Source organism: Saccopteryx bilineata, chromosome 1 (genome assembly GCF_036850765.1).
Source record: "Saccopteryx bilineata isolate mSacBil1 chromosome 1, mSacBil1_pri_phased_curated, whole genome shotgun sequence".
NCBI lineage: Eukaryota > Metazoa > Chordata > Mammalia > Chiroptera > Emballonuridae > Saccopteryx > Saccopteryx bilineata.
This window is the reverse complement of record NC_089490.1, coordinates 121,842,247-121,854,532: the sequence shown is the minus strand read 5'-3', so window position 1 is coordinate 121,854,532 and position 12,286 is coordinate 121,842,247. Positions and strand designations below refer to the sequence as shown.

Genomic DNA, 12,286 nt, shown 5'->3' with positions numbered 1-12,286 from the left:
CACCAACAGTGTATGAGGGTTCCTTTTTCTCCACAGCCTCTCCAACATTTGCTATTACCTGTCTTGTTGATAATACCTAATCTAATAGGTGTGAAGTGGTATCTCATTGTAGTTTTGATTTGCATTTCTCTAATAACTAATGAAGATGAGCATCTTTTTATATATCTGTTGGCCATTTGTATTTTAAAGAGAACTTTTTAAATGTTTGTATCTATTCACTCTTCTTCTGCTCATTGACTTGTAATCTTTCGATCACATGGTGGATTGCACAATATTCTTGTCATCATTCATGACTTGACTAGTCACACCCTGTTGTCTGCAGGGTTGAGAAATTGCAAGCAGACCTGCCCAACAGAATGGAGGCCAGGTAGGATAAGAATAGGATAGAAGAGGGAATTTAGCTGTGGGGAGCTAAAAGGAAATCCAGTCAGTAGCCAGAAGGGGTATTTAGATTCTCAGCATAGATCATGTTAGCAGGAAGCAGAAGATAACGAGGACGAACAGGATGTGCCAGTCGTGTGCATAACTCAGCGATAAGGAGTGGGGAGAATGGAGCTACACCCAGACATTCAGTTTCAAGAATTGACTTCAAATCCCGAGCCACTAATTTAGCAGTTTTAGCAACTGGAAGCTTCCAGGAGGTCCTCGTTAGAAGAAAGCAGGGCCCCACCCTTTCAGAGACTTTGGGAACCAATCACGTCAGAACTTCAAGGGAACAAAGAGGAGGTTGCCAGCATTGGGGTTAAAATTAGGGACTGTTTTAAAAACAAGGCGGAAGCACAGCTCTGAAACTGGGCATGAGCTCATGAGCTGGGCACTGGGCAATTGGAAAGACAACCTGGGCCATGTTTTAAAAATTAGAAGTCAAATGACCAGAGCCACGTCTCAAAGCCAGGGCTGGAAAACACAGGTATTCCCACAGCTTTGGGTGACCACTCCTCAAATCCTTCTCCTAAAGCCGGATGGACCCACATTTCCCAGGGCTTAAGCTGGATCTATAGATGTCCCAGATTTGGGCCCAGGATGTATGTAGAGGTTGAGAATTAGGCCTGATGAAACAGAATTTTTTAGACAAAAACATTAAGTTCCTACCCTCTCGTGGGTCTCGCTCTGTGCGGGCTGACGGGAAGGAGCAGAGGCTCAGGAAGGAAAGATGCTGGGCTCACTGTCACTGAAGACCATCTGCTAGCAGCTTGTCAGAAAAGCAGGGTGAGTCTGGTGGCCACATTAGGGTACGTGGAATGCAGGTCAATCTGCTGACTGCAGCGGACACAGAATTGCTTTCTGATGATAGCCAACGTTTTATACCCAGAAACTACAATGTGCAGAGCTTCTCTTGCTAAGTTTCATTTTTCCTGTCTACCTAGACTCAGAGTTTTAACTCTGTTCAGAAAAAAAAGTGCTGAGAAAAAGGCAATGGCAAATTAAATGCATTCCATAATCTTTTTTCCTGAACTGATCTGCTATTCCTAAAGCACTGGCTAACAGCTTATATAATATATATAAAATATACATCATTGGATTATTGTGCTTCAATTTTTTTCTCTTTCTAGGGTTCGGTCTACTCTGATTTTATATACATTTTGGGTCCAATCTATTCCAGTGATAGTATCTTCACAAAGTATTGTCAATTCCAGACCTATAACTTATGATTTTTTTGGTTATAGCCCGACATAGACTTTGTAATACACCAGTTCAGTAAGAATTGAAGGAACCATAGTTTTCAGGTGCTTCCAGATGCCTGAGATTGGGATTGTTGGAGGATTTATTTAAACTCAAGGGCCAGTGATATTTATGAACTCAGAAAAAAATATAGTGCTTCTATATGACCCATACAATTTGGTTAAATCAAGAATCTACAAAATAAAATCAGAATTGAAATTAAATTTAACATAAGGATTTTATACATCAGAAGTTCCCTTTCATAATTGTTAATAGTTGTCATCCAAATAACTATGTCCTGCTGTCAGCAAAACTATGACTTTCTAAAATGTTAATGATTCTGTATAAAGCAAGTGCTCAACTATTCATTCATCAAGTATTTACTGAGCAACTACTATTGCGTGATAGGGATTGTGCTGATTCCTGAGAGAATCATAGTGAGTAGAAACAGACCCAGTCTCTTGTCCCATTTCTCCCATTGGGAACTGTCTTCAATGTTCCCTGCAGCCAGGGGAGACTTTTCAAGGACCCTTTGCTCTATTATTTGTCTCTCAGAATCCTGAATTTTTCACACAGCCTTATGAAAGGAACTGTTATTTCATTTGAGTCTTTCTCAGTTTTTGGCTAAAAATTCTCTAAAGCATGTATTTTCCTACATGTTTTTGAACACTTTAAGATTTACACTCATCTCTAAACTCCCACTCTGAATAAATATTTTGCCAGGGCCTTCCTGGGTTCTGGCATAAAAAAATGCAGACTGGATACCAGCAAGCCAAATTGGCCCTCAGAAATGTTTGGCTTTTATTGTTTTTTGAAAAAATCATTTGAACTCTATTTACCAATATTAAAAACTAGGAGATTTCACATAAAAATGTGGGTTTTAGTATCACTTGGAAAGAAAAATCAAAATATCTAGCAGCAGTGGGTCCCATGCCCATGAACAGGGCATGAGCAGCTTCTGATCTTTTTGGTTTGATCATTTGTCCTTAGTTAACCGCAGTCCTTAGCACTCCCTATTGTCTTTTATTAACTAGCTTATGATCTCTGCCTGAATTCTGTAAATATCTGATTTTGCAACTCTAGTGTTCGAGACTCTTTTAGCTCAGCTGTGTATCCTTAATCTTCATACCAGGGTTCTGAAAAAGTGAACACATTTGCTTTCTTGGCTTATATTCCTGGCATTTCTGGGTCAATCAATTAATCAATAAAAACATCTATGTACTTACTCTGGTCATGATAGATAATACTTGAGGACAGTAAGAGTTACTAGACGTCGTTTATGCACTCGAGCATGTTCACAGACGGTGGCTAGTAAATGGTACCAGCTGCTGAGTGTCTAGAGTGCCTGGTTAGAGGGAGTGACAATGAGTGCTCTAGTCCTTTTGTGGCAATGGGCAGGATTGTGGATGTGATCCCAGAATACGAGATTGGTCAAGAAAAGCTCTGGGGAAGGGAGGACCTGAGATTGTGTATAAAGTTGGTGGAATATGGTAGGTCACAAAATTGACCTTGCACACGAATTGTGCAGGGAAACTTCAGCCTTCTGAGCTCTGCCCAGATATTCTGTTTCGAGAGGGCTGAAGTGGGACCAAGAGTATAAGTCTTTAATATGCGGTTCAAAGGGATTTTGATCTACATGGGTCACACAGTGAAAAAAAAGAAGAAAAGGTAACCCAAGCAGGTAAGGTGAAGTAAAAAAAAGTGGGAGTTGCAGACTCATGGGACCACTGTGGAATAGTATGGCATTTCCTCAAAAAATTAAAAATGGAACTGCATTATGACCCAGCTAGTCCACTTCTAGGAACATATACTAATAATACCAAATTACTGGTTCAAAAGAAGAAATGCACCCCCATGTTATTTTAGCATTGTCTGCAATAGCCAAGATATGGAAACAGCCCAAGTGTCTGTCAGTGGACGAGTGGATTAAAAAGCACTGGTACATTCACACAATGGAATACTACATGGCTATAAAAAAGAATAAAATCTTACCTTTTGTGACAGGATGGATGGACCTGGAGATTATTATGCTAAATGAAGTAAGCCAGGCAGAGAAAGACAAATATATGATTTCACTTATATGTGGAATCTAATGAACACAATAAACAAACAATAGAAAGAGAGACAGGGTCACTGGGACCAGATGGACAGCTGCCAGAGGGAAGGGGAAAGAGGGGACAGGATAAAAGAAGGTAAAGGGATTAGGCAAAGACATATACATATATACATATACATATACATACTATATATATATATATATATATATATATATATATATATATATATATCTCACACATATGTACAGACAACAGGGTAGCAATAGTCAGAGGGAAAAGGGGAGGGAGGACAAAGGGGAGGAAATGGGGTGGAAAGAAACTGCATGGGGCCCGAGGGGCACGATGCGGTGTGTAGAGGGCGTTATATTGAGTGGGACACTTGAAACCATGTCACAACAAATTATAGAAAGCAAAGGTAGGAGTGTGATTGGGGGACCTAGAGGCTATAAAACTCAGCTGACTGAGTGGGGGGAGTCTGAGGAGATGGTTAAGGGAGCAGTGCTGGGAAGAAAGAGTGCTCTGGAAACTCCCGTTCCTTTATCTGGCAAGGAAGGCTTACAGATAGTGTTTGTACAGTTGGCCGGGGGCGGGGGCGGAGGGTGGTGGAGGGGACAGCAAGAGCCAGGTCCTGTCAGAGAGAATACCTTCTGCTTGATGTCTTCATTTCAAAATGGAATCATTATGCGTGAGACAATACTTTGTGTGTGTTTATAATTTAATGGTTAATTAGAAGGCAGTTGATCCTGGCCCTGCTAGTTCATGTACTTAGTTAAATAGGATTAACGATTTAATAGTAGGCTGCGTTACTGAATAATTGCACACTGTTTGTAGTTGAAAACAGAACATATGTCTTAATTCATACTACATTTTAGTGAAACAAACAGGAAGCTAGGGGTCTGGAGTTTTGCCCCAACACCTCACATAGTGACTGGTATGTAGCTGGTTGTCAATAAATACCTGCCACACGTTCTTAACTAAAATGTGCTTGATGTTTGGAGTTCTTCATTTCTGAAAAAAAAAAAAATGGAATTTGATTAGATGAGTGGTTTTCTGCCCCCATCGAATTCTTTGGGGTGTCTTTAAGTGTCACGTTCAGAAATATTTTTATTGTTTAATGGGGTTTTTCTGCCTATGATCTTGACTATCATTGCAAAACAAACAAAATAACATCAACGATAATAACTTTGAAAGTCTCTGAAGTATTGAAAAAAATGATTTGATTTGATTCCACATATTATTTACAAGCCACTGTGCACTGCTTAATACCTAATTCTCATGACTCATTGAGCATAAATGGATTTTAATGTTCCTCTGATCTGTTTCAATTTTTGAGCATTCCTTGAACTTGTAGGGGATCTTATTGAACACAATAGTTGCAGACACTCTACAGATCTTAAGGATGAAAAATAGTTTGCTAGATAGACAATGGAATTGGGAAGGTGAGGAGAAGTAAGGGAGGAAGCATTGTAGCAGCATCAACAAAAGTAGGAACACAAAGAATTTAGACTGTGTTGGAAGAAACACAGGTAAATAAAACCGAGTGGAGGGAATATGGGGAGTGAGATAAGAATGAGCAGGGAGTTTGGGGTGTTGCTGGGTCTTGAGTGTCTCAATGAAGGTCTCAGTCATTTTTGTCTGTGGAAAGGGGTAAACATGGTACATTTTATACATTTCTCTTTGTAGGGGAGTGGTTTGCACTAGCCTTCATTTATTTAAAGATTTTTGAAGGATAACTGATATCTGAAGAACTGCTCATATTTAATGTGCAGAATTTGATGTATTTGGACATTGGCATGCACCTGTGATCCATCATCACCTTCATTTTAGAAGAATAACTGATATGTGAGAGTGTAGGATGGACGCTAGGCAGGAACTAGAAGTCGACTAAGTTGTGAGCCGCTTTTTTAAATACAGGGTGGGGCAAAAGAAAGAGTACAGTTGTGAGCACGTGAAACACAAGGTTTATTCTTGTATTTGTGCGCACAGCGGTACACCTACTTTTGCCCCGCTCTGTATTTACACTGAGGGTGGACAGAGGAGGACAGAAGAGCTTCTGCAGAGGAGTGTTAGGATAATATTAAGAGATAAGCAAAATTGACTCCAAGAGCTCTAGGCTGAGAAAATGTTGGCCTATTAAAAATAAAAATAACAGTTATTGATCACTTACCTTGTGCCAGACAGAACCATTTAATCCTCACAACAACTGCAAGGTGGGTGCCATTATTACAAATGAGAGGGCTGAGGCACTGAGGCTAAATGGCTTGCCAGTCAGGACTCGGATGCAGGCAGGCTGGCTCGAGGGCATGTTCATCCACAGGAAGACTCAGGTCTGATTCTGCAGGAAAAGGATCCCTCAGGGGTACTTCCACCTCCGGTGTTGAGAGTACAAAGTCTAGCTGTGTCATGAGGCTTAGCTTCTGCTGCTGCTGTGGCCATTTTCTGCTTCCCTACTGAGAACCACTGGCCTCTACCTTTGAAATATTGTGCATGTCCTTTATATTTCCTTTTTCTTTCCACCATGAAGAAACACTGCACAGGCCCAGGCTGGGTAGTTCAGCTGCTTAGAACACCATCCCTCTATACCAAGGTTGTGGCTTTGATCCCCCGTCAGGGCACATGCAAGAATCAACTAATGAATGCATAAATAAGTAGAACAATAAATCAATGTTTGTCTCTAAAACTCAATAAAATTGAAAGCCAACCAACCAACCAACAGACTAACAAACAAAAACACTTCATGGTTTTGAGGACTCTTGAAATGTGACCAATCTCTGGCCTTCAGTCATAGCCTTCCATACTGTTTGGCATTCATGAGTCAGAAACAACCTTAGTAACAAATTTCAGCTAACAAGGAATGGATTATGTTTAATAAGTCTTTTGAATAGTCACATGAATTGATGTTATATTTGGCTTCCGGAGGTTATATGCAGAATGACAGATTATATGTGAAAAATACATAATACTCCTTATAATGCTTGTTACTTTTTGTTATGGATTGAGTAAAACTTTTAATAAGAAAGTAGTACCCATTATATAAATATCCCCATCTTTCAATTTTCAGAGGTGCATCCTGTGTACAAAGAATATTAATACTGCCCTTATCCTTTCAAAATCCCAATTTTATTAGTGGAATGGAGAATGCAAATTAGAGCAGCAGTGTTTGGGAAATTTGTTTTCACGGATTCAAAGAATGGTAGGAATGTGCAAATATCTGTAATCAGTACTTATAAATATATATATCTCCAGGCAAAGTTTTCGGTAATGTTTTTTCAAGTGTTCAATGATATCTGTAATGAGAAGCATTTGTCTCTAAAGTAAATCACTTACTGGATATTTTCATCATGAAAATGTTTCCACATACAAAGTAAGAAAACAGCTGAAATTTTAATTTGGACTTCCAAGGGGCTAGTTAGGTGACTCAAAAAGCAAATACATATTCGCTTATATTCTGGAAGGGACCAAGGCTGCTTTTGATTCAGCTGCACCTTGTCATTTTCTTGCCTGCTTAGCTGGGCGCCATGCTTACTAAGAATTTGTTTGTGGGAAGTTGCCAATCCTTGGCTGAAATAATAAAGTGAAACACAAAGATAAAGATATGTGCCTCTGAAGAATATTGTTAAAGGGCTGGGGGCTTAATTGATGCACTGGTTAAAATGTAAGTAGGTCCTTAAGCAGGGCAATACAATTAAATATGTCATGGAGGGCATAATTAGATGGGTGGCCGCATGGTGTAATTACATTCATAAGAAGGAGGCTGTAATTAGATGTGAGGCAGGGGGTGTATTTAGATGCCTAGGTTGAAGATATAATTAACATACGGGGGAGAAATTAAATTTTGTGTGTGGGTGGAGCGTAATTATGTGTGGGAGTCCATGTGGATATGTGGGTGAGGGTACATAAAAATGAATGGGTTAAACTGCAGTTAGATGTGTGAGTTCATGTTCTTATGGACAAAAACTTGAGATTTTCATCAATAAGGGCAAGCTTATGTTTTGACATCATGACTAATAGTAGCTGGCATTTAGTGACAGCTTTTCAGGCCACTCTGAAGGATTGCAAATCAAAATCTCTGCTTATCTATGCAGACTTGAGACCCACACCGAACACTGACATTGATTCCTTTTCTTGATAGTGACACTTGATGGTGTTCTAAATACTGAATGGCTTGGGAATTTCACTAGCTTTAAAACCGTATTTCATGACAAGGAAAACTTGCTCCCCCTTCCATCATAGATGAGAATTTGGAGGGTGTAGTAGGGCCAAACAAACAGAAGCAAAGAATTTTGAATTGTCAAGTGTAAAAATAAAAGTGCCAACTCTTCTAGCTAAGGGGTAGTTACATGTGTAACAAAATCAGCGAAATTTAGCTTGACAGGCTCCCCCCCCCTTTTTAAACAATAAAGCAATGTTTATTCAAAAGTATTTATGGCATTTCTCCTTTCTCCCCAAGTATAAAAGCACAAAAACATGAAATGTAGGTTGTATGTCAAACAGGAACAGGGAGTGGTAGAGGGAAGCTAGAGGAAGAAGAATCTAGAACAAGGTAGGTGAAAAAGTTATCCCGTGTATCTGAGAACTATACATTGAAACAGTGAGAATTATATGTGATATAATCTGATATATTGTGTGTTAAATTTAAAACATGGAGTCCTTTGGTGTTATCTTCAAAAGCAAGAGAGTGTTTAACAATATAAATTAGTTGCTTAAATTCTTTAAATTAAGGGTATCTAATTGGCTACTGGTCTGCTTAATCTGATTTAGTCTATTGTTCAATTCTCATAAAACTGTGTGCCTTAGTGCCTCCTCCCATCTGTTTAGGGCTTAGGAAAGGTTATATTTAGATAGGATCCTAGTGGGCTGCTGCTGGGATTTCAAAACCTTTTGGCTTCCTTGTGCTCCCTAGAAGCCTAGATTTAGTTTGGTTACTTTTTATAACTGGATGCAAGAACATTATACCTGCCTCCTAATCTCTGCTCTTGTTCTATTGTGCTTCTATAGAATATTTTTTTATTCTTCAATTCTGATTTTGTTTCAATGCACGATGCTAAATTTTCACACTGTAGGCATGCCTCAAAGGTATCTTCTTTCAAGAACTGTTGTAACATAATTTGTAATCAGAGGTGCTTTTACCAAAATGTTGTGTATCCCTGTGAATATAGTTATCACGACATTCTTTAATCCAGTTCTCTATCTACATGGTTTGCCTTTTTCTTTTCCTCCATGCACCTCCTAACTTCTCCCCTGCCCCCAAGGTGAGTTCAGACTTTAACACAATTAGTGATTGAGGGTGATTAACTCAGTTGCTTAGAGAGGCAGTGTAATTTGCATTCAAGGCATCTTGCTATGTCTATGGGATGGGAGGTGAGCAGGCATGATTGTGCTGGTGGTGAGGTCACTGGCTCTTAGTGCTTAGTTGTCTTGTGTGGAGTGCACGCGAAGAGGAGAACGAAGTGAGGGTTCTCCCATTCCATTGGCCCCTCTTTCTTAGTCTCCTTTACTGACCTGTCCCTGGGAGTGCCCCAGGATTCGGGTCTTAGCTATCTCCTCTCTGTCTGCACTCATTCACTGTCTAGTCTCCTAAGGTTAAGTACCTGATGTATACTGATCACTCCCAACTTTCTGTCTCCAGGAAAGACCAGTTTTCTGTCTTTTTTGTTGCCTACTTGACATTGCTGTTTAACTGTCTAGTGGGCCTCTCACACTTGACATATTTAAAATTAAGCTCCAGGTCACTCTCCTACACTTGATCTTAGCCAAAAAGGCCAGTAAGTGACCCAGGTCATTCTCCTAAAGTCTGCTCCACTTGTCATCCCCATATCTCAATAAATGGCTAGTCCATCTTTAGAGATGTTCAAGCCAGAAACCTTGGCATGATTCTTGATTTCCCTCTTTTTCTCCTACCATTTCAACTGCATCAGCAAATCCAGTCAGCTTTTCTTCCAAAATATCTCCAAAATCTGCTTATACCTCACTACCCTACTGCTGTCACCCCAGTCCAAACTACCAAAACCTCTAGTCTCTTGTGACAGGAAGACTCCTGATTGATCTCTTTCTTTCTGCCTATGACATCCTATGACCTGTTCACAAAACAGCAAGTGATTGTTCCAGAATATGGCACATTGCCATTCCTTTGCTTACCATTCATTCAGTGGCTTGATTCTCATCTTAGAGCAGAACTCAAAGTCTTTACCAGACCTTACAAGGCCCTATAGAATTTATCCTCCTACCTCCCCATCAGATCTCCTCTGGCACTCCTGTCTCCCTTGCTTACTCATCTGCAGACACAGTGGGCCCTTTGCTTTTCCTTTCAAACCCCAAGAATGTTCCCTCCTCAGGGTCTACAGAGGGCTTCCCACTGATATCGGTAAGGCTCACAACCTCCAGGGATTTGCTCACATGTCTACTTAGAGTTCTATTTAAATCGCAATTCCTCTTCAAAAGCATTTCCTGATCCTCTAATACCAATGATTTCTTTCTCTCTCCACAGCTCATGCCACCACCTGACATCCTGCTCATTTTACTCATTTACATTTATTGTCATGCATATCCCCACTCCAGTGAAAGCTCCAGGGGAACCAGGATTATTATTTATTTCTTGTTACCCAAGACAATTCCTGAAATAGTAGGCACATAGTAAGTACTTGTGCAATAAATGAACAGCCAACAAGCTAAATATTTAAAGCTATATCTAACAATTGCTAGAACTAACTAACCTTTCAAACATAGATTTCACACCCTTCTTTCAGGAGTGACTGAGAAAAATGCCACAGGTCATCCTGAATCACCCTGAATGTGAGAGAGGCCTGGCCTCTGCCCAGTCCTGTGTGTGTCTTGCTCTGGAGCTCACTGGACTGGTCTCTGTTGTGGTCATGCAGGGAATTCTTAACTGCTGACAAATGCTTAGACTTTACACTTTTCATATTGTATCTTTATCGACTGTGTTTTCATAACTCTGGTTTGTCCCTTTTACATACTAGGAACCACAGAAGTGAAATTGTCCTCTTGTGTTGCATTAAGAGCTAACCTAAGCTACTAATGAAGACAGAGAGATTTCTCTAATTTTTTTCTGGTTTAGCTATTCTATGACTAGACAGGGCTTGTATAGTATACATTTAGGTGTTTATTGCATTTATTCTTTCAGTATAATCCGTGTTATTTACTTCAGCTTCATCCAGGATGGCCTACTTAACATCACTATTGCTATTTTATGTACCAGTTATGTATATTGGAAGGTCTCCCAAAGATCTCCAACCATTGTGCATTGTTTCAGCAAGCAGGAAATTCTGTATCTGGTGTTTCTTGCTGATCTAGCTAAAAAAGACCGAATGACACATTTCACTTCCAGGGGCTATTGCTGGGTTTTGATATTCCCTGGTACTATAAATAGCACTTCAGGGAACACTCAGGTACAGTGAACGTTTTCTTTGCAGTCCAGTTCAATGTTTGCAGAAAGAAAGTCACATGCTGTCTGGTTCAGTTACAAGTCACTTGTTCCTAAATTCTAGACAGACCCACCCAGAGTGTTCAGTTGCTCATGAACACAGCATTGGCTTGCCGCATACTTTTAAAAAATTATTATTTATAGATACAGAGAGAGGAAATGGGGGAGAGAGAGAGAGAGAGAAGCATTCATTTGTTGTTCCCCTTACTTGTGCACTCATTGGTTGTCTCCTGTATGTGCCATGACTTCGGCTGGAACCCACGACCTTGACATTTTGGGACGATGCTCTAACTGATGGAGTTAACCGGCCAGGGCCTTGCAGCATACTTCTGTGTCTTTGTGTTTTCTCTGCCTGGCCAAACTACTCATCCTTTAAGATTCATCTCAAGTGAGAAAGCTTTCCCTGAGTCAACTTGGCAGAACAGCCTCTTGCTGTTCTATAGGATTTTCCACAGCATTTGGAGCTTACCTCTCCTATAACAGTTTCAGCATTACATTACAGTCTGTTACGTAAGTATATGTGTCACTCTGCTCACGTCCCAAATTGTGAATCCTGAGGCCTGTGACTTCTGTATCCTTGCAAGAGCATGGGAAATGCTCAGCAACGTTTATTGAATGACTATGACCAATTATATGAATGAATGAAATTACATTCAGATTGGGGAATAGAATTCATTTGAATTTAAAAAGAGTTCTCTGTGTAGCTTGGATTTTTCTTTTCTTTTTCTAGCAGACACTACCATGCACATTGCTAATTTGATACAAGAAAAAAAAATGTTTATTTAAATATACTTTAGAGAGTTAAAATGTATTTATTTTTATTTCAAAGGAACAGGTTAGTTTGTACCTCACAAACTTCTTGCATCATTCTCCATGTTCCCTTCATTCTGCCCAGTCTTCTGTCAAATTCCTCCGAAGGGTCTGCTGTAAACAATGATTTTGTGAGCAGTTGTGTGTTCTTTGCAGTGAAAACCCACCTTGTTTTCTGTTGCTAGGCAACCCCATTCCAGCTGCCCTTGAAGAAGTGTGCGGTGGTGGGAAATGGTGGGATTCTGAAGAAGAGTGGCTGTGGCCGTCAAATAGATGAAGCGAATTTTGTCATGCGGTAAGAGAGAGCACCCACAGC

The 12,286-nt window shown here is 40.0% G+C and overlaps 1 protein-coding gene across 1 annotated transcript in view; it reads left to right on the top strand.

Annotated features, from left to right (window-relative positions):
- ST8SIA1 (ST8 alpha-N-acetyl-neuraminide alpha-2,8-sialyltransferase 1) overlaps positions 1 to 12,286 on the top strand; it is a 193,255-nt gene that overhangs the window by 98,862 nt on the left and 82,107 nt on the right. Inside the window, exon 3 of the mRNA XM_066264684.1 lies at positions 12,156 to 12,265. Within this exon, the coding sequence (XP_066120781.1) occupies positions 12,156 to 12,265 (110 nt within the window). The remainder of the gene's footprint in view (positions 1 to 12,155; positions 12,266 to 12,286) is intronic.